General features: G+C 42.4%; 1 protein-coding gene across 1 annotated transcript in view; it reads left to right on the top strand.

Moving 5' to 3' along the window:
* Positions 1 to 2551: 2551 nt before the first annotated feature.
* LOC126263586 (probable cytochrome P450 6d5) overlaps positions 2552 to 22261 on the top strand; it is a 158429-nt gene continuing 138719 nt past the window's right edge. The window contains exon 1 of the mRNA XM_049960679.1: positions 2552 to 2719. Within this exon, the coding sequence (XP_049816636.1) occupies positions 2552 to 2719 (168 nt within the window). The remainder of the gene's footprint in view (positions 2720 to 22261) is intronic.

Below are 22261 nucleotides of genomic sequence, written 5' to 3'. Positions count from 1 at the left end.
TGCTATCATTCGCCAAACTTTCGTTTCGATGTCTCGAGCAGTTTAGGAGATACGAGAGATGTTGCGAGTATTTCTTTCTCGCGGGCGTGAGATCGTAAGTGAGCGCGCTACATGGGATCTACCTCCTGGAAATGGAAAAAAGAACACATTGACACCGGTGTGTCAGACCCACCATACTTGCTCCGGACACTGCGAGAGGGCTGTACAAGCAATGATCACACGCACGGCACAGCGGACACACCAGGAACCGCGGTGTTGGCCGTCGAATGGCGCTAGCTGCGCAGCATTTGTGCACCGCCGCCGTCAGTGTCAGCCAGTTTGCCGTGGCATACGGAGCTCCATCGCAGTCTTTAACACTGGTAGCATGGACGTGAACCGTATGTGCAGTTGACGGACTTTGAGCGAGGGCGTATAGTGGGCATGCGGGAGGCCAGGTGGACGTACCGCCGAATTGCTCAACACGTGGGGCGTGAGGTCTCCACAGTACATCGATGTTGTCGCCAGTGGTCGGCGGAAGGTGCACGTGCCCGTCGACCTGGGACCGGACCGCAGCGACGCACGGATGCACGACAAGACCGTAGGATCCTACGCAGTGCCGTATGGGACCGCACCGCCACTTCCCAGCAAATTAGGGACACTGTTGCTCCTGGGGTATCGGCGAGGACCATTCGCAACCGTCTCCATGAAGCTGGGCTACGGTCCCGCACACCGTTAGGCCGTCTTCCGCTCACGCCCCAACATCGTGCAGCCCGCCTCCAGCGGTGTCGCGACAGTCGTGAATGGAGGGACGAATGGAGACGTGTCGTCTTCAGCGATGAGAGTCGCTTCTGCCTTGGTGCCAATGATGGTCGTATGCGTGTTTGGCGCCGTGCAGGTGAGCGCCACAATCAGGACTGCATACGACCGAGGCACACAGGGCCAACACCCGGCATCATGGTGTGGGGAGCGATCTCCTACACTGGCCGTACACCACTGGTGATCGTCGAGGGGACACTGAATAGTGCACGGTACATCCAAACCGTCATCGAACCCATCGTTCTACCATTCCTAGACCGGCAAGGGAACTTGCTGTTCCAACAGGACAATGCACGTCCGCATGTATCCCGTGCCACCCAACGTGCTCTAGAAGGTGTAAGTCAACTACCCTGGCCAGCAAGATCTCCGGATCTGTCCCCCATTGAGCATGTTTGGGACTGGATGAAGCGTCGTCTCACGCGGTGTGCACGTCCAGCACGAACGCTGGTCCAACTGAGGCGCCAAGTGGAAATGGCATGGCAAGCCGTTCCACAGGACTACATCCTGCATCTCTACGATCGTCTCCATGGGAGAATAGCAGCCTGCATTGCTGCGAAAGGTGGATATACACTGTACTAGTGCCGACATTGTGCATGCTCTGTTGCCTGTGTCTATGTGCCTGTGGTTCTGTCAGTGTGATCATGTGATGTATCTGACCCCAGGAATGTGTGAATAAAGTTTCCCCTTCCTGGGACAATGAATTCACGGTGTTCTTATTTCAATTTCCAGGAGTGTATTTTCTCGATAGCGGAGGCAGATAGAGGTCTCCCAAGTCTAAACAAAAATTCAGCATGTTAGCTAAATTTCATACGCAGCAACATACGGTGTAATACGCACCAAACGCAAAATCATAGCGACCCCTCATTTTTGTTGCAAACTTTTTGAGTTTTGCGTAGTGCCTTACTAAAATGTGTACATCACAATAAGAATGGTTATTAGCGAGGTGATGGGCACTTCGTCACGAAGCTGACATATAACGCTACAAATAAGGCAAAAATCATATATTTTCAGAGAATAGTTTCTGTAAAATCGTTTGAGAAAGATAAGAGGTTGCGCGTGTTTCGGTTCAGTCAGCGCACAGCGTCGCCAGTCGGCGCGTGCCGAAGAGTGGTGTACGCGTCGCAATATGCGCCGGACCCGCGCGACCCGTGTGGCACGTGCGTGTCGTGCTGTAGTCTCGTGTCACGTCACACGTGCTATACGCTTCTCAATTTGCGCCTAGCCTAACGCTTTCACGATTACCAAATGATCCTGTAACGAAGCGCGCTGCTCTCCGTTGGATCTTCTCTATCTCTTCTATCAACCCTCTCTGGCACGGATCTCATACTGCCGAGCAGAATTCAAGTAGTGGGCGAACAAGCGTACTGTAACCTACTTCCTTTGTTTTCGGATTGCATTTCCTTAGGATTCTTCCAATGAATCTCAGTCTGGCATCAGATTTACTGACTGTTAATTTTATATGATCATTCCATTTTAAATCACTCCTAATGCCAACTCCCAGATAAATTATGGAATTATCTGCAATCGTCAAAGGCGCTGGCCATGACAAATGTGCCACACCACGGCACAATACTGAAGTCGGAAGCGTTCGGTCAAGGTGTCGGCGGTTTAACCCTTTCCACTTTTGTAAGTGTAGATATATTCGACCCAGGCCCAGAGCAGAGGACTTTCCAGACACGCGCAATGTCAGAAAGTTAACAAGCGGCGTGGAAGCTGACGTCCGCATCACGTGCAGTCGCTGGACCGCGACGAAGTAATGCGCTACCCTTTCAAGGTCTGTTCTGCTGGAGGAAAAGGAGGCGGGCAACCGCGCAATGGGCCAGTCGGCGGTTGTACCTGGAGTCGGCTGCGGCAGTGCGAAGCGTGGGGGCGACGGCGGGAGAGCCGCTTGCTCCGACTCACTTCAGGGGCGCCGCCGACACAGGTAAGCCTTCCGGCCCTGTACAGCGTGATGTTATACTGTCGCGGCGCTCTCTGCTGTGGAAAGTCTTACCGTGTGACAGTGGCGCACCAGATGGCGAGAAAACCGGCCATCTCGTAACGTCATAACATACACTCAGTCGCAAAAGTATTCAGACAACACGTAACGGCGCATAATTTTGCTGTTTGCCGCATGAACAAATACAGAAATTGCACTTTGTAATGTATTTGGGACTCTGGGTACGATGTCGCAACATGAAACACGCGTCAAACACGAAGAATTGTTGTTGGACATGTGTCTGTTACGTAATATTTCCTGAAAACGGCATGGGAAGGTGCAACAAAAGTATTCGTACCAAGGCGGACAACGTGAGAGAATAGTTCATTCCGAGACGCACAGGGGGTGAAGCGACTGCAGTGTGTCCATTTCCGCGAGACGATAGCGATGATTCGTAAACACGTATCGCGAGCCTGTGCAGGTCGACGATGGGACGCAGAGGGAAGTGTTCTACATTCGAGCAAAGGCAACTTGTCGTTTATCATCACGCGAAGGGGAAAACCTGCAGGGAAATTGCCGCAATAGTTAACATGAAGAAAACTACAGTTCACGACATTATTAAACGGTTCGAGAAAGAAGACCGATTGGAATCCCGTTGCAGTACAGGACAGCCACGGACATTTTCACAGAGAGATGAACGTGTGATTGTGCGAAAGATATAACAGAATCGAAAATATCTGCCACACGAATTACAAGTGAGGTGGAGGGAGGGAGACCTTGGTATAAAAGTTCATCCCGAAACGGTGCGGAGAGTACTACGACGATCGCAGTACCACGGTCGAGTGGCACGGCGAAAGCCATTCATAAATGCAGTGAACCAGAAGAAATGTATGCAGTTTACGAGGGAATACGCCGAATACGATCAGGCTTGGTGGAATCGGGTGATATTTTGCGACGAATGTAAATTTACATTATGGCAAAGCGACGGAAAGGCAAACGTGTGGCGAAAGACCGATGTAGAGCTGAATCCCAGGAACCTCAAACAAACAGTAAAGTTTGGAGGTGGGAGCATTATGGTGTGGGGATGCATGTCCGGCAGTGGTGTGAGTGATTTAGTGTTCATTGATGATACGATGAACGAGGAAGCGTATTTGAATATACTGCGAGGACATTTGAAGCAGAGTGCACGACATCTAGGTATTGCGAACAACTTTCATTTTTATCAGGACAATGATCCCAAGCATACAGCGCATATTGTACAAATGTGGTTGCTCTTCAATTCCCCGAAAGTATTGCACCCCCCTCCCCAATCACCAGACCTTAACCCAATCGAACATTTGTGGGATAAATTGAAACGGACCCTCCGCGCGGACAACATCTATACGAAGGAGACCTTGAAAGAGAAACTGCGCCAACAATGGGGAAATATAGGCCCAGATTTCACGAAAAAACTCGTGGAAACTATGCCTAGTAGATTGGAGGAGGTATTGAAAATGAGAGGTGGACCCATAAGGTATTGACATTTTCGTCGTACAACTTATGAACATTTATTGGACAGTGTCCGAATACTTTTGTGGCAGCAGGGTGTGCAGGATGTTTCATTTTTGTTGTTAATTTTTCTGTTATTTATGTTTTGGAAACGAAATAATACAATAATTCCTTTGTAATTAATGTTGTTACGCATATATATTGCTAATAAATATGTTTGGGTTTCATAGTGAGTGTTTCTCGAGTACTCATTGTGAAACTTACCACTGTCCGAATACTTCTGCGACTGATTGTAAGTAAGAAACAGAGTCGTCAGAGCTTCCACTACAATTTCCATAACCTCCTCGCAATATGCAATACATTTCTCGCGACACACGTGAACGGCACGATGGCGTAATATTTTGGACTTCGAACAAGGTGCGAAAGTAATGTTATTCTGCGTCACAAAAGTAGCTGCAAGCCGTGCTACGAACTTGCGTTCGTGACAAACTACGTACCAACCTAGTACACATCGAAACTATCCACAACACTGCCGCAATCCCAACTGTAAAACGCTGACATACACAAGTTCACGTTTTTGTCTTTGTTTACTAATAGCCGCTCATACAGTTGCAGATGCAATGAGGTACACTGAGAAAAACTGCACCAAAAGAACGCGGAAAATATACCGTAAACAGCGGCAACAATCGTGAAACCATGCTGTTGCTTATAGTAAATTACGTGTTATAAAATTATTCACAGGAAACAATATTTGGAACCAAACAGTACACATATAATAATGTTTTACGACGTTTTATAACAATGCTATTTCTGCAAGTCTATGAGTCAAAGAACCCACAGATGAGGCGAAATTTGTCGCTAAAACTATTTTGCGAATAAATAAATAAATAACACAAGTGTTTTGCATCAAGGCGGACCCACAATCTCATTGTTCTTTTTAATTGTTATTGTACGCAATTTATGAAACAGTTGGAGCATCAGTTCGTTGCGTTTTGGTTTTCATGTTGATATTCCGGTTGTTATGAGTTTATTTACAGATCGTCATTACTTGCTATTTGACTGCACATATTGTCTTTTTCTCATTTGGATATAGATAGTGGACAATAGAAAATAGAGTGACAATTGGAGAAATGCGTGGAGTGATACCTCGCCATGAGCATTCCGCCGGCCGGAGTGGCTGTGCGGTTCTAGGCGCTACAGTCTGGAACCGAGCGACCGCTACGGTCGCAGGTTCGAATACTGCCTCGGGAATGGATGTGTGTGATGTCCTTAGGTTAGTTAGGTTTAATTAGTTCTAAGTTCTAGGCGACTGTTGACCTCAGAAGCTAAGTCCCATAGTGCTCAGAGCCATTTGAACCATTTTTTTCTTTTTTTTGAGCATTCCGCTTGACTGATAAAAAACACTATACACTGGCTGGGAAGTTGTTCCGCGACACTTTATTCACTTGGTCTTGCACCCTCAATTTTCCACCTTTTCCACTCTCTATCGAACAAGCTTCGAGCAACGTACTATTCGGATGAAAATGCGCTCCGAATATGGCGCAACGAGTTCTTTGCCACAAAACAACGTGCTTGCTGCACTTGCGGAATGGTAAAGTTACCCCAGCATTGTCAAACTGTTGTAAATAGTGATGGAGAATATATTATTGATGAGGAAAGTCTCTGTTATGCCTATCACTTGTTTATTAAACTTACGAAAAAACGGTACGAATTTATGCACCAAGCTAATACATTACTGCGTCTGGTGCGTTAATAAAGTATCAAGAAAGCTGAATTATCGTAGAATAAATGCAAACAGAGTAAAATCTCATAAATGAAATAAGCTACAACATATTTGTGAAGAACTATTTTCAAACTTATTTCCGTCTTGGAAACCTTACTTCCCGATTTATCCTCAATAGCGTATTTTTTTAAACTTAGATCTAATAGTTTTAAAAATATGCTTGCGATATGACTTTGTCTCTACGATATTTCTGTGGCTGGATGTCTTATTATGGCAGGCACTTTTCTTTTCACGTCGTTTTTTTGCACACGTGCTGAGGGTTGACACATTCTTACATTTCACTCGGTGTTCCAACACGTGAACGATTTTTATCTAATCTAATTATTTCATTTTCAAGAGACATCTGTGTTGAAGACTCTGTTGTTACTGTGTCTAAAGTTGTCACTCTGATGCAGTGAGGATTGTGGTTTCCTCTGTCTGTCCAGTTTTATTGCATTTGCTATTTTATCGTCACGGCCGTCTGGCAATACTCTCTTCAGCGGCAGTTGTGGTGCTGTTCTTAAACTGATTGTGCCCGAAGTATATTGACCTACACTTCCTTTCACAGTCTAGGTACACTAACTCTTTCTGCAAAAGTCTTGTTTTGTGCTATCAAAAATATTCAAATGTGTGTGAATTCCTAAGGGTCCAAACTGCTGAGGTCATCGGTCCCTAGACTTACACACTACTTAAAGTAACTTATGCTAAGAAGAACACACACCCATGCCCGAGGGAGGACTCAAACCTCCGGCGAGAGGGGGCCGCGTAATCCTTGACATGGCGCCTCAAACCGCGCGGTAGCTCGGCGCGGCTTTGTTCTATCCATTAGTCATTTTGTACTCCCGAAAATAAACGTTAAAGAAGAAAGACAAACGCCGTGTCAGTAGCATTTTATGTTTATTAAGATTACCAGCTTCACCACTTGCCAAAGACCACCTTCAGATCTTAATCTAATTACTGCGAGTCACAGTTAATCACCAGACCGAATCTTTAATATGGGTTTTAGTTGAAGCTTCGTCCTAATAGCGAATTAGGATTCACAGGATTAGATTTGTATATGAAGGTGACATCTGGCAAGGGTCGAATAAATCTGAATAAACATAAACTGCGCCTCACACGGTGTTTGTTGTCCTTCGTTATTTTACAAGTCACCCTACCCTCAGATGTCATTTCTTCAATCATGAGAAACGTTCATCTTCAGTAAATGTCTCTAGGTTACGAGAGAATCGTAATTAAGCCGCCCGGTACTGTGATGTTACATACCTCTTGGGGTCCTTAGGAATCCGGAATAATGGCAGATGTGGTATTTTTTTATTGCTGGAATGTTTTGTAAGAACAGTGTTGCGAATCACTGTAATGCGTCGGAAATCGAATTCAACAATGTGGATTATTGGCTGCTTGATGGTTGTAGATGTATACAACAAAAATAAACAGGTGTGATGTGATTGCATGTATCAAACTGTGGTTACGAGTTACCAGTTTGTGGTGGGTTAGTCAATATTCTGCAGGCTGAGCCCTAACTATATCGACAGACTTTCAAACGTGGACCAGCACTGCTTGATAGGTGTTTTGATGTAAGGAATTCTACGTGACTCCGTGCAGAATAATTCATTCATTTACTGCCGCATTTATCTTTGCGATTAAATTATACTGGGAATATCGCTTCTGTGGAGATGTGACGACGATGATTTTATCGGAACCGAAGTCGAAGTCAGAGATTACGCAATCGTGAAGTCGAAATCAGAGTATGTACTTAATTATCTTTTCTAGATGATAACAGCATTGTTCAACATTGTCAATGTATTTACTCAAATAGCAAAATTATTTTTAAATAACTCTGTACTACCTGTAACGGTAAACTTCTTTGTTTATTTTGCGTACTCTTTTACAACTCCTAGTACCTAGGTGCAGTTAGTGACTGCAGGATCATCGAAAATCTGCGATTTTAATGATCCTGTTGATGACGTCAGAAATAAGCTAGAAATTCTCCAAATCAAAGGGCAGTCAGCATTTTTTTTTTACCCAAACGATTCTGTGCCTTTCTTATTATCTTACAGATTTAGAATGATGTTACAATAGTAATGTACAAACAGTTTCAAATATAACATAATTAAACCTGAGAAGGTCGCAACTTGAAAATAATAAGTAGTACTCCAAGTGTAAAAACACAACGCAAATCCTACACAAGATATTTCATACTTCATAAAACTAAAATAAAAAATATACGTTTACGTATAGAACAATATATGTACGATACACAGGGTGTAAATTTTAAGTTGACAAACGCGAAAAATAAGCTTCACATAAAAAAATGTGTAGAATACAAAGTTGATTATTTCCTAGGGGGACATCTGCTGGTGCTAAAATTAGCCCGCCACCCCTGCCCTTAGGGGGTGGGGCAGGAGGCAACTTTAAAATTTCTAATGGGAACCCCCATTTTTTATTGTAGAATCAGATTCTACATAAAAAACTATGTACATGTTATCTTAAACATTTGTTTTGATTCTTGGTAGTTGGCGCTGTAATTCAAGAAAATCCATGTTCTTCAAAAATGGCTCTGAGCACTATGGGACTCAACTGCTGAGGTCATTAGTCCCCTAGAACTTAGAACTAGTTAAACCTAACTAACCTAAGGACATCACAAACATCCATGCCCGAGGCAGGATTCGAACCTGCGACCGTAGCGGTCTTGCGGTTCCAGACTGCAGCGCCTTTAACCGCACGGCCACTTCGGCCGGCATCCATGTTCTCATTTTTGCCTGGGAAATGGTTACGGATAAATAAAAAATACTTATTTACTTCGTAAATTTTGATTCGCTAAGACTAAAACTCTCCCTCTCTCCCCATGGGGGGGGGGGGATGAGAGAGAGGAATTAGAGTTTTACAAATGTTGACCCAAATATTAATTTTTTCCACAGATTCGGACTGGGTCAACATTTGTAAAACGCTAATTTCTCTCTCTCAAACCCCATACTATGGGGAGAGGGGGACAGTTTTAGTTTTCGCGAATCAAAATTTACGAAGTAAAAAAGTATTTTTTACTTATCCGTAACCATTTTCCACGCAAAAATGAGAACATAGATTTTCTTGGATTACAGCGCCAACTACCAACAATCAAAACAAATGTTTAAGACAAAATGTATGTTGTTTTTTTGTGTAGAATCTGATTCTGCAATTAAAAATGGGGGTTCCTATTTGAAATTTTTATTTGCCTCCCGCCCCACCCCCCAGGGGCTGGGGTGGCGGGCTAATTTTAGCGCCAGCAATATCCCCCTCGAAAATAACCAACTTTGGATTCTATACGATTTTTCGTGTGAAGTTTATTTTTCAAGTTATTCTGGTTTGCCAACTTAAAAACTTATCTTCTCACATTAAACACCTATCATCATTCCACAACGGCAATACCAGATCGGATACGTCTAGCATCTTGGCTGTACCTTTACATAACACAAAATCTTTCTCCATGTCATTCTCCATCTCAGCCATACGACTATGGAACGCGCTCCCCTGTGATCTGCGTCTTATCCGGAACCACTCAACATTCAAGAGTGAACTCAAGACTTACATATTAGGGACGGTATAGCCACCATTGTTGGGCCCCTCTCATCTCTTTCTTTCTCCTCTCCATCATAGCTTCGAATTTTACCATTCTATTTCTCTTCCTCTAACCTATCTACCTCTTCTATATCTCTTTCACCCCATTCTATCGTCTTATGTCTCTGCTTGATGAGAATAACTCACAAGCTGCAAGAATATAACGAGAAAATTCCCAACTAGCAATAGGACTGACATTCATAAAAGAAAAATATGTTTACTTTCATATACATAGTCATTATTATTATTATTATTATTATTACTATTATTATTCTTCTTGATTGTTATAATTAATTTTTGATTGTTATAATTATCATTGTACTACGTTTATAATCTCTATTTTTTTCTTAACATTAATACTGTATAACATGTAATATGTCCTTAATGTTCTGTAGAAACTGAAATTTGTTGAATCTGAGTATGCCTGGTTAGGTGTAAGAGAGGGCCTGAAGGCCCTAATCTTGCCAGGTAAAATAAATGCATAAATAAATAAATAAATAAATAAATAAATAAAATTTACACCCTGTATATTTAGGATATATTTGCCTGACAACGAGAAAGACTTGTTAAACGACCCGTAATGACAATAGCCACTGAAGTGTAGAAACATCGGTCAAGTGTACAACGATCTAGAAATATTTCTAGCTGATTTCCGCCAGCTGTGTCGTTGGGAATACCACTTCATATACGCGATTGCATATGGTGTTTGTTACTGATGCTGTACGTTAATCGAATGTCGAAATGAAAAACAAAGTAGTAGGGGAGGTGGGGTATAGGGGATTTAGAACAGAAACGACTTTTTAGACAGATCTCCGTGCACCGTGGTAACGTACATTAAGGACCATCAAACTAGTATTTGAAGTTTTTTTAAATATGTGTCACCTTTTCGAGGGTGTTCATTCATAAATATTAAACTCAGTTTTTCCAAGGGCGTGTTTCACCCTCTTAACGGCCATATAAACGCGTATAAAAATGTGTTTCTCTAATTTTGCTCTACACTACAACAATTTCAAAGCCGATCAAAATCCAAGTGTATTGTTAGAGAGCTTTACTTGTAAGAGGTTCGTCGCGTGCGACAGACGGTCCATTAACAGTGGCACACAGACGTATTTTACGAGACTGCAGATGTGCATTGGGAGACGCGGAGATATTTAGAATTTAACCCAGGACAAATGGCGCAACTTTCGGTGATCACAAACTGTACACCAGCTCCTCTCCTCCATTAGGCCACTAAATAGTGACGACGAAAATTTCTGCCATCACGGGGATTCGAATCGCGCACCTCATAGTCTAGCGCGACCTTACAAGCTTGTGTTTGCCTTCCCGTACATGGAGGTGGGTTTACGTAAGCGCCCAGTGTGGGTGCATTTACTTATGAAGCGTTGGCGGTGAGATACAGCGCAACAGCGCCACAAAGACGCTAAGAAGAGCTGTTCCAGCAATCTCACCGTACTGCCTTTGGTCTGTGCATAGAGGCTTGCAAAAAGCCGGTTTTTTGCTGATGAAGTGTTACGTCTACGAGTAGCTTTCGAATGGCCTTGTAGCGCGTAACTCAGAAGTGTCCATGGACCTGTGAGTCACGGGTGAAATGAAGTACTTCTTTTAAAATTATTGCATGACGTTCATTGTTGCCTCTAAATATCATTTTCTGGGCTATTTACTTAATTACCTTACCAGATGGACACACAGCAATGTGAAACAGGTACTGAAGGCTGCTGTAGTACTCACCTAAAAAAATGTTACTTGAGTTGTTTACGTAATGAATACTCTTGCGTGGCGTGAGAAATCAATTTATCGTAATTCTATATAGCTCTACCGGTTGCAAGCAATGTTAAGCTCTTCATCACTCAGTCATCAGTTTACATTGTTCCATATTAATTTATATCAGTTTTAGATTTCTTGCCATGCAGACTGTTTATGAGGGTGTGCTGAAAAGTAATGCCTCCGAATTTTTTACTATGCTCGCAATATCCGTTGGTATATTAAATGTCATGCTTACTACTCTGTCGAATTTCCCGCTTCGCTGACGCAAGTTGCAACCTTTTGTGGCTAAATGGCTCCCAATTGTAGCGTGTGACGTGGCGGTGTGAAACGTAACAATGTCGATGGACGAGAAAAACTCTCAGAAAACTGAAAGCACGAATTCGAAGAATTTGTCCGCACATGGAACACTCTCTCATTTAGCACGGCAATGCCAGGATCACACAACACTGCGACATGTGCAACAATCCGACGCCTTGTGATCACTGTCATAGATCATCCTCCACATATCCCGACTTGTTCCCAGACGATTTTCATCTCTTTCCAAAACTTGAAGAATAACGACTTCACTTTGATGGTGATGAAGCGGTGCAAGCGGAGGTGAGGTATTGGCTTTGTAAACAAAGTCAAATGTTCTGCAGTGACGGTATCAACAAACTGGTCTCTCGTTGGAAGAAAGTCACCAGGGAGACTTGTTCAGAAATAAATATGTAGACATAAAAAATAATGATGTTGAGTATTAATAAACTATGTTTTATTTAAAAACTTTAAGAGTTTTCACATAAAAAATCGGGAGACTTTACTACTCAGCAAGCCCTCGTAATAAATTTGCTGGCAAAATGTTCCAAATTATTATTGCGTGTATTTAATGCCTCTATTAACCCTTAGGTGGCGTCTAATTTGGTTTTTCGAGTTACCCAGGATGTAAGCAATTGTCTATTTTCGCTAGACTTTATTCCTGTACCATGCTGAGAACTATCCGCTAGCGACTGCGGAAGCTACCTAGTTAACAATGTTTGCCTAGTAATTGTGAAATTGACTGATATATCGAATATCGACTTTTCATTAACTCATCTGTGAGATTTCCATGCTGACGACTGATCAGAGTTAAAATATCTCTATTTGTATCGTTAGAAATATTAGATAGCGTATTATATAGCGTACTTCTTACTTGAAAAAAAAAAATAGGGTTGATACAAGAAAGTGTTATTATTTAAATTTGTTCGACAAGAGATCTGGCATTGTTGAGTTACGTACAAGCTTTTCCAAAACATTTGTTCAGTTTTTACAAAAAAGAAATGTATTGCTTTTCAGTTAAAGAAAGTTTATGGTGGTGGTTAATTACAAAAAATCTACATTAATACAGACATCCGAGAAAATACGTCTTTCGTAGTTGGAATTCTTTTAAAATCTGCAACGTCAATATTTCTTAAAAACTGATTTCATGAATGACGTTATAGTGACAGATTAAATACGAATATTAACATTTCGAAAACAGTATCGCTGTGGAAAAATTTAGAACAATGGCGAAAAGTCGTGGAATACTAACTTTTAAAACTGAGCTATCTTTTTAGCTTGTGTACAGAAGCCCATTTTTTCCTGTTACAAGATAGAAGGTTATTTCTTGATTACCAGTGAAAGAAGCTCTCTTTCAATGATTCTACATCCTCCTCCGAACTCTGTAAACCACTATCAAGTGCATTACACAGGACACTTTCGATTATACAATGTATTAGGCTCTCTTCCTGTTACATTCTCATATGGAAGGCGCGAAGAAGACTTCTTCAATGCCCATTTTTACACGGTATTTAGTCTAATCTTGTTTTCGCAGCCCCAGCAGGAAAGGCAGGCAGGAGACAGTTGTACAATCCTAGATTCTTCACCCAATATTGGTTGTTAAAACTTCGGAAGTAGGCTTTCGCAGGATAGGCTTTCGCAGGATACGTGGCGTATGTCCACAGACGTGTACCAGCTCAGCTTTGCACCATTTCCGAGCCACTCCCCTGATGGTCAAACAAACCTGTCATCATTTGTACTGCATACGATCAGTATCCCCTGTTAGACCTACTTTATATGGGTCCCACACACTTGATTGTATTGCAGGGTGGATCGCACATACCATCGGAGAGATCATCAAGCCAGGTCTGGCCCAAATTGTCACTCTCTTCAACGGGGATTCTTCCAATCAAATTGCGCCGAGTACGTGCTCGTTGTCGACGTCCAAAAATATCACGCTTCAGTCGATGCCACACACGTTCGTTTGGGTTCATGTCCGAGGAACAAGCGGGCCATTCCATTCTGATGATCCCAGCAAGCCAAAGGAACGTGTCCACGAGAACAGCACGATGAGCACGCGATTTATTCTCCATCAACATGAAATTTTCACCGAAATATTGGCGACGGGGTTCCACTATTGGTTGCAGAATCTCATCCCTGTATAGTAGAGCAGTGATATTGCTCAAACTTCCTGGCAGATTAAAACTGTGTGCCGGACAGAGACTCGAACTCGAGACCTTTGCCTTTCGTGGGCAAGTGCTCTACCAACTGAGCTACCCAAGCACGACTCACGCCCCGTCTTCACAGCTTTACTTCCGCCAGAACTTGGAAACATCCCCCAGGCTGTGGCTAAGCCATGTCTCTGCAATATCCTTTCTTTCAGAAGTGCTAGTCCTGCAAGGTTCGCAGGAGAGCTTCTATAAAGTTTGGAAGGTAGGAGACGAGGTACTGGCGAAAGTAAAGCTGTGAGGACGGGGCGTGAGTCGTGGTTGGGTAGCTCAGTTGGTAGAGCACTTGCCCACGAAAGGCAAAGGTCTCGAGTTCGAGTCTCTGTCCGGCACACAGTTTTAATCTTCCAGGAAGTTTCATATCAGCGCACACTCCGTTGCAGAGTGAAAATCTCATTCCAGTGATATTGCTCTCAACAACTGCCCCCATATGTTGCTACCCCAGACAATCACTTCACCATACCTTATTGAACATCACCGACACTGTGTTGAAGGCGTTCGAGATGTAACCGGGTTGTCTGCAAACACTTTGTCTGTGATTATCAGATCAGAGATTGGTCCGTAAACACCCCCCGGCCGGCCGCTGTGGCCGAGCGGTTCTAGGCTCTTCAGTACAGAACCGCGCGACCGCTACGGTCGCAGGTTCGAATCCTGCCTCGGGCATGGATGTGTATGATGTCCTAAGGTTAGTTATTTTTAAGTAGTTCTTTGGGGACTGATGACCTCAGATGCTAAGTCCCATAGTGCTCAGAGCCATTTGAACCATTTTTTTTATGATATTTGGATTGTGGGGCACTCAGCAGCGTAGTTATGAGCACCCGTATAAATTCTCAATCTTTTTCACTGTCGAGTCTCGCCACTTTCCCGAATGATGATGAAATGATAAGATCAACAAACACCCAGTCTCCAGGCGGAGAAAATCCACGACATGGCTGGGACACCGTGATCCAGAGGCAGCAACGGTAGCCAATAGATAAGGAGCTGCGGACTGTACATGAACAGTCACAATAGCAACACACCTGCACGTCATACTGGGATGTTGCAAAACTTTTGCTGATGTGTGTAGTTATTTCATTAATATACGACATGAACAACGTAGGCCACAGCGCAGTCCACTGGGCCATGTATGACATTATGTCTGGATCTGCCATTGATTCTTCATCCAAGATAACATTATGCATTCTCCCTACCAAAAAATTTTAAATCCGGTGACAATGTTTCTTTGTACCCTAATGACAGTACTTTCGTTGATAAGAGTTAGTATGGTACTGCATAAAACAGTGTTTGGAAGCGAAGAGTTAGTGCATCTACCTGATGGCCTTAGTGAGTGACTTGCAAAATATAATGCGGGAAAGTGGTAGATAGGGTTCAGCCATGCTGGAAGGAATGGGTAATGTCGCTCTGTTCGTGATATCTCCTCGTGTTCGAACTCTGAATCTGTTCTAAGATTCTGTAACAGATCGGCGTTAAACAGACTGTATGATACTTTTGTAGTTCGCTTCTGCTACCCTTCTAGAAGACTGGTGAGACATTTGCTATCTACTGGGCACAGTTCGCAGTCAGAGATCTACACTGTAATATGGTTAAAAGAGAAGTTAACACAGTTGAAAATTCTGTATATAATCTGATAAGAATTCCATCTGGCCCTGATGCCTTGTTCAGTTTTAGTGACTTGAGCTGTTTCACAATCCCATAATACTAATATCTATGTCGTTTGTACACAGGTTGCCCTGTAGGGAATGGTCAGAGTTCCGCGGTATTACAGGAATGATAAGTTGAAGCAAAAACTTCATGTGGACATAAGCCCTATTCCGAATGGTTTTCGAAACAGAACACAGTTAATCTACATTTTTATTTATTTTATCTATTATTTAATAAATTAACTAGTTCACACATGTACAACAGTTAGTAAACATCACAACATGCATTTTACAAAGTATCGACCGGAGAATATGTACTTTTAACACATTCACCTCAAAGTATTATCATACATATCATATTACAGCTGTTATACAGTTCACAATAAATGTTCAAATACCTTATTGTCAACATCAGTGCATTTGTGTACTCTTGGGAGAACGTGTTGTGTTGCACGTTGCCTAATAGCTGGACCTAAGAACATGTTACCGATCATGCCGCAACAAACAATGATCGAAAATCAAACTTGGGAATTGGTTTCCACTGTAGCGTGTGGCTTTTATGTGACCGTCGATGATTATTACATGTGTTGTTGATACAATTCCGTGTAAACGTGACTTCAGCAGTGAGTAGTATTAATGGAACCAAATGACGATTGTCATTCAAGCAGTGATAAAATTCAAGTCGTGTGGCATTGTAGTCAATGCGATGATTGTGGGAACGCTATATGTGAAATTGGTACAACTTTACGTATTTAATGTTCGCCATACAAATGTCTGTGAGTCTGTGCAGAATACTGTGATAAACACGGAGGGGTAGCCCCGTTCTAAACTGAAGTCTACACTGACATTTTTTGTAAATTTTAAGTGGGACCCTCCACGCCGACACTTGCGTGGTGACCATTCAAAAATACGTTACCTGTGTTTTGGTTAGTATCTAAAAAGAATTCTGCCGAAAATGCAGCGATTTATTTTCGCCTGGCTTATTAACCATTTGTAACTTTGAGGCAAGAGACACGAGTGGCGAGTTATGAGTACAACCTACGCACTTCTCTTGTTGCTATATCAAAATTTGCTTCTTTTGCCAAAACACAGCGGAGTTTACACCTCACTAACGTGTTATGCAGACTCAAATGTGAGAGAAATCTAAAGCAATAGTTTATTAAGTTAGGAACTGAGGAAACGTAAGGTCAGTATCTCATGAGAAAGCTCATCCTAAGTACAAAAGAAACATGTGATGTCCTCACTTGTGTTATTTCAAAACCCATAGCATTTGCCGTTCACCAGCTCTCTGTGGCCGTTAAAATCAGATTCTTTCATCGAACAAGCCTGTAGTTAGCGAAATAACACGGCAGATAATGAAGTTTTGCGTGCTATCGTTTGCCAATATCTCATATCGGTATCTCAAACATTTTATGAAATATGAAGAACGTTGTGGATATTTCACCTGGCTATATCGCTGACGCAGCGCGATCGCAAATGAGCGTGCTGCCTCAGATCAATTTTCTCGAGATTGGTGACAGAGACCTCCACCCAAGTCTAAAGAAAAATTCGATGTTAGCTAAATTTCATATGCACTAAAGTATTATGTAATATACTATACATAAAATCATAGCGACCCCCATATTTCATTGCAAACTTTTTCGAATTTCGCGCAGTGTCTTGCATCCACGTAAATATCACAAAAAGCATGACGATTAACGAAATGATGGGCACATCATCATGAACTTGACATAAAAAGCTATAAGTGAAAAAAAAAAGAAATTTCTTTTGCTAAACAGTTTCTGTAAAATCGATTGAGAAAAGTTACAGGGAGTGAACTTCGATTCTATCGCCGACACACAGTATCGGCCTCCCCTTCCGAACAAACGAATGAACTCGGCCAGACCTTTGGACGAAAATTGGTCACTGTGAATCAGCCACCGACAGTATCCTGTGCGGACTCTACGTGTGTTGGTTTTAGGGCAATGCTGCCCCATTTCCACAATGTGTTGCTGTTCCTGCGCAGATTGTTGAACCACATGTTCAGAAGGGCCTATATAGGGCCTCGGCCTTAAGCACAAAATGTTTATCAGAAGGAAAATTTGTGTAGACCTCCAATAATAGAGTAAATCAGTTATTTTACAAATATTTAAAGTTAAGCATTGTGTTATACAGATGATCCAGATGTATCACACAAAATACGTAACTTCAGTAGAGCACTCAGAATTACCAGTCCTGTTTTCAAAACAACGAAAGTAAAAAAGCAAACAAGATTATCAGTTAATAGAATTGTAGCACTACCACTGCTCTGTTATGAAAGCGAACTATGGGGCACTCGACCGCTGTGTTATCGAAGCAAACTATGGGTCATTGGAAATCAAAAATAGAAGTACTTTAGAGCCATTGAAATGAAAATTCTTACGAAAACTCGGTGATATTGTCTTCTGCAACACAAATACATAAAAACTCTAGCCAAGAGACACTTATAACACGTTACCTCGAAGAATACAGGATGTTATAAGAATTGGCTATTTCAAACTGCCGCGATAAATTCTGAGTTACATAACGAAGAGGAGGGGTTGGGGAGGGGGGAGGTCAGTGGGTCGGACAAACAAGAAATGGAAGGATACCTTAACAGACCACTGGGTCTATCACTTGAAAGGATTATGATTACTATGGCAGGAGGCCGGAAGGAATGGAGGCCATCGTACAAATAAGCGAAGCTTTTAGCTGAATGTTACACATCGTTCTGAATTTCGACTGCAGTTAGAAAAATATTTGTAGAACCTATATCGTCAGTCAAGACAGCATTAATTATACCATCTTTCGATATTAGTTTGATCATACGATAGCAATTTTCAGACTTGTTATTTAAAAGCTTCCATAAGTACACGAACCTTACTGACAATAGGAGTGTTGTAATTTACGATCGCTGTCTCTTTCTAACTTCGTAGCAAGATTAAAAATCACTTTATTTGCCATAGTCTAGAACACCCCGCTTGAAACAGAGATAATTGACAAATTTGGTTGAGTTATATGTAGTTTAGAGCAACAGCAAATTTTCTTTTCAGTTCGTATTATAAGGAGTGACAGTACTCAGTACGAGTGGTGTTATATGAACGCCATGCGCCTGGGTTTCGCCACTAAACGGCGGAGATTCCGCGTGTAGCTGGAGTTACGTAACAGCACTGAAGGACGAAGCTGTGTCCTTTAATCACCGTTAGGTGCTCACCAGGAAAATTACGAAGCAAGGGTTCGTCAGGTCGTTCTGCTAGTGTCGACGAACTTAATTTCCTCCTCTTATTGTGTTTTAAGAGCGGGTCCGCACCGCACTCGGAGGGGAGACTAACTTCACTGACGTAACTTACAGCGAGATTAATGTGAAAGAGCAGAGCTGTATACAGTGAAACATTAACTCAGTTGACATATAACTGAAGCTGCGAAAGCTGGTGATTGTTGGTGCAAGTCGTGCAAGTCACTGAGAAAACTGTAGAACAACACTCTCTGCAATGTGTCTATGTTGTTCATCACATCAGGTTTACAGCATCCTGGCATTGTGCATTCTCGACAGTGAGATACAAGCCTGCTGAGTTAAAGGCATTGATCAGGACTATTTTCAGGACACAATTCTCAAAAATGGTTCAAATGGCTTGAGCACTATGGGACTTAACTTCTGTGGTCATCAGTCCCCTAGAACTTAGAACTACTTAAACCTAACTAACCTAAGGACATCACACACATCCATCCCCGAGGCAGGATTCGAACCTGCGACCGTAGCGGTGGCGAGGTTCCAGACTGTAGCGCCTAGAACCTCTCGGCCACCCCGACCGGCAACAGTTCTCAGAATTTGTTATTCCAAAGAGAATTATCATCACAAAAAAAGTGTTTTACTTATTGACCATACTTTGAAAGACGTCAGTATGAAAGATTAGTGACTTTAAAATTAATTTTATATGCGATTGTGCAACGAAGAGAGGTTGGAAGCTCTCAATTCGTGTCATTTGATGAATACCGTATACTAGGCGACAAAAGTCCTGGGATGACGATATACATGGCAGCAGTGTCGTGTACACGAGGTATGAAAGCGCAGTTCCCATGCAGAAGCTGTCATTTGTACTCAGGTGATTCATGAGAAAAGGTTTCCAACGTGATTATGGCCGCACGAGGGGAAGTAACAGACTTTGAACGCGCAGTAGTAGTTGAAACTAGACGCGTGGAACATTCCCTTTAGGAAATCGTTACAGAATTAAATATTTCGAGATCCAAAGTGTCAAGAGAGTGCCGCCAATACCAAGTTTCAAGCATTACCTCGCATCATCGACAAGGCAGTGGCCGAGGGCCTTCACGTAACAACGAAGAGCAGTTGCGTAGAAATGTCAGTGCTAACCGGCAGGCAACAACGCGTGAAATAACAACAGAAATCAATGTGGGACGTACGACGAATGTACCCGTTAGCAGAGTGCAGCGGAATTTGGCGTTACTGGGCTACGGCAGCAGGCGGCCGACGCGAGTGTCTTTGCTAACAGCATGTCGTCTGAGGCGCCTCTCTTGGAATCGTTATCATATCGGTTGGACCCTATACGATTGGAAACCGTGGCCTGGTCAGACGAGTCCTGATTTCACTTGGTAAGAGCTGATAGTAGGGTTCGAATGTGGTGCACACCCCACGAAGCCATGGACCCAAGCTGTTAGCAAGACACTGTGCAAGCTAGTGGTGGTTCCATAACGGTGAGGGCTGTGTTTGCATGGACTGGAGTGGGTCCTCTGGTCGAGCTGGACCGATCGCTGGCTGGAAATCGTTATGTTCGACTACTTCTAGATCATTTGCGGCCATTGAGTTGGAGCTCCCAAACAATGACGGAAATTTTATGGACGACGATGCGCCATGTGACCCGGCGATTTGTTTGAAGAACATTGTGGACAATTCGAGCGCCCGACATGAATCCTATCGAATATTTATGGGACATAGTCGAGAGGTCAGTTCGTGCACAAAATCTCGTACCGTCAACTCTTTCGCAGTTGTATACGGCTGCAGGCATCGTGGCTCACTATTTCTGCAAGGGACAACAAAAGACTTGCTGAGCCCATACCATGTTGAGCTGCTGCACTACGCCGGGCAAAAGGATATCCAACTCGATATTAAGAGGTATACCATGCATTACCTGTCACCTCAGAGTACAGGGGATCGGTAGCATAATTCCAGACAACATTTTTGTTCCTTCTTCAGTACTAGAGGACACCTCCGTTAGTAAAAGGGTAAACGGCTTTCTGAGCCTAATGGACAAATTTCAACACTAAGATGAATTTATTCACACACACACACACACTTGTTAAATATAAATCCACAGAAATGTTAATCCACTAGTAACAGAGATTTTCTTTAAACATCATTACCGAACAAGAGTGCTGCCAGTTTAGGCGATAAATTTGGTGCTGTCTTCACCTCACTCACGTTCTTTGAATCCTGCTTTCCATTAGAACGTTTAAAACGGGGCCGTAGCACGAGCAGGTAACATAGGTGGATGACTAATGGGATAAGGATACCATTAGAACAAAGTGGGAATTATATCGTAACCTTAGAAATAATCACAACAGAACTGCCGTAGTCCATTACAAAGAGTACGGTACTGGAAAGCGCTTAAAATGTTAAGAACGTAAAAAACGTGTGGTACACACATGGAAAACATAATCTCAGGATAAAAATAAAACCAGTTTTTTTTTATTTTGCACGACTAGTTCTGCAGGACCAAATTGAGGAGAAAATCTCCAAGGTCATGGAAAGTGTCAATACATGAAATTACAAAAAAAAAAAAAGAGGAATAACAGATAGAATTTAATGTTTATGAACCCAAAAATACAAGCCATAAGCTTATGTAAGCGCATTCAACAATATAACACAGGAATTAGCTTAATTTTTCAAGGAACTCCTCGACAGAATAGAAGGAGTGACCCACGAGGAAACTAATCACTTTCGATTTGGAAGCCCGTGAATTACTGCTAAGATTTTTTAATTCTTGTGGTAGCTCATTGAAAATGGATGCAGCAGTATACTGCACACCTTTCTGCACAAGAATCAAGGAAGTGCGATTCAAATGCAGATTGGATTTCTGCCTAGTTTTAACTGAGTGAAAGCTTCTAATTCTTGGAAATAAGCTGATATTGTTAACATGTAAAGAACGTATACCCAACATGTAAAGCATGTATACCAAAACAGGGGTCGACAAGAGGTTCGCGAACTTACACCACTTATCGCCCGAACCGCCCTTTTCTGAGCCAAAAATATCCTTTGAGAATGGAAGAGTTACCCCAAAATATAATACCATACGTCATAAGCGAATGAAAATAAGCGAAGTAGACTACTTTTCGTGTCGAACTATCACTTACTTAAAATATCTTTCGAATAGTAAGAATGATAGCATTAAGTCTTTGAACAAGAACTTGAACGTGGGCTTTCCATGACAATTTTCTATGTATTTCAATACACAGAAATTTGAACCAGTCATGTGACCATTCTGTGAAATTAAAACGTCGGGTTTCGTTGAATTTATGTGTTAGAAACTGTAAAAACTGAGTCTTGTGATTTAGCGTTAGTTTATTTTCCACAATCCATGAACTTATGCCATGAACCGCACTATTTGAAACAGTGCCAACGTTGCATCAACATCCTTTACTACCAAGCTAGTGTCATCAGCAAACAGAAAATTTTAAAATCACCTGTAATACTAGAGGGCACATCATTTATATGAATAAGGAAAGGAGTGGCCCCAGCATCATACACATTCTCAACCATATTCATCAGTCGTGAAGGAAATGGTGGCCA

This window comes from Schistocerca nitens, chromosome 6 (genome assembly GCF_023898315.1).
Source record: "Schistocerca nitens isolate TAMUIC-IGC-003100 chromosome 6, iqSchNite1.1, whole genome shotgun sequence".
NCBI lineage: Eukaryota > Metazoa > Arthropoda > Insecta > Orthoptera > Acrididae > Schistocerca > Schistocerca nitens.
The sequence above is the reverse complement of the archived record's forward strand: the minus strand, read 5'-3'. Positions and strand labels throughout refer to the sequence as shown.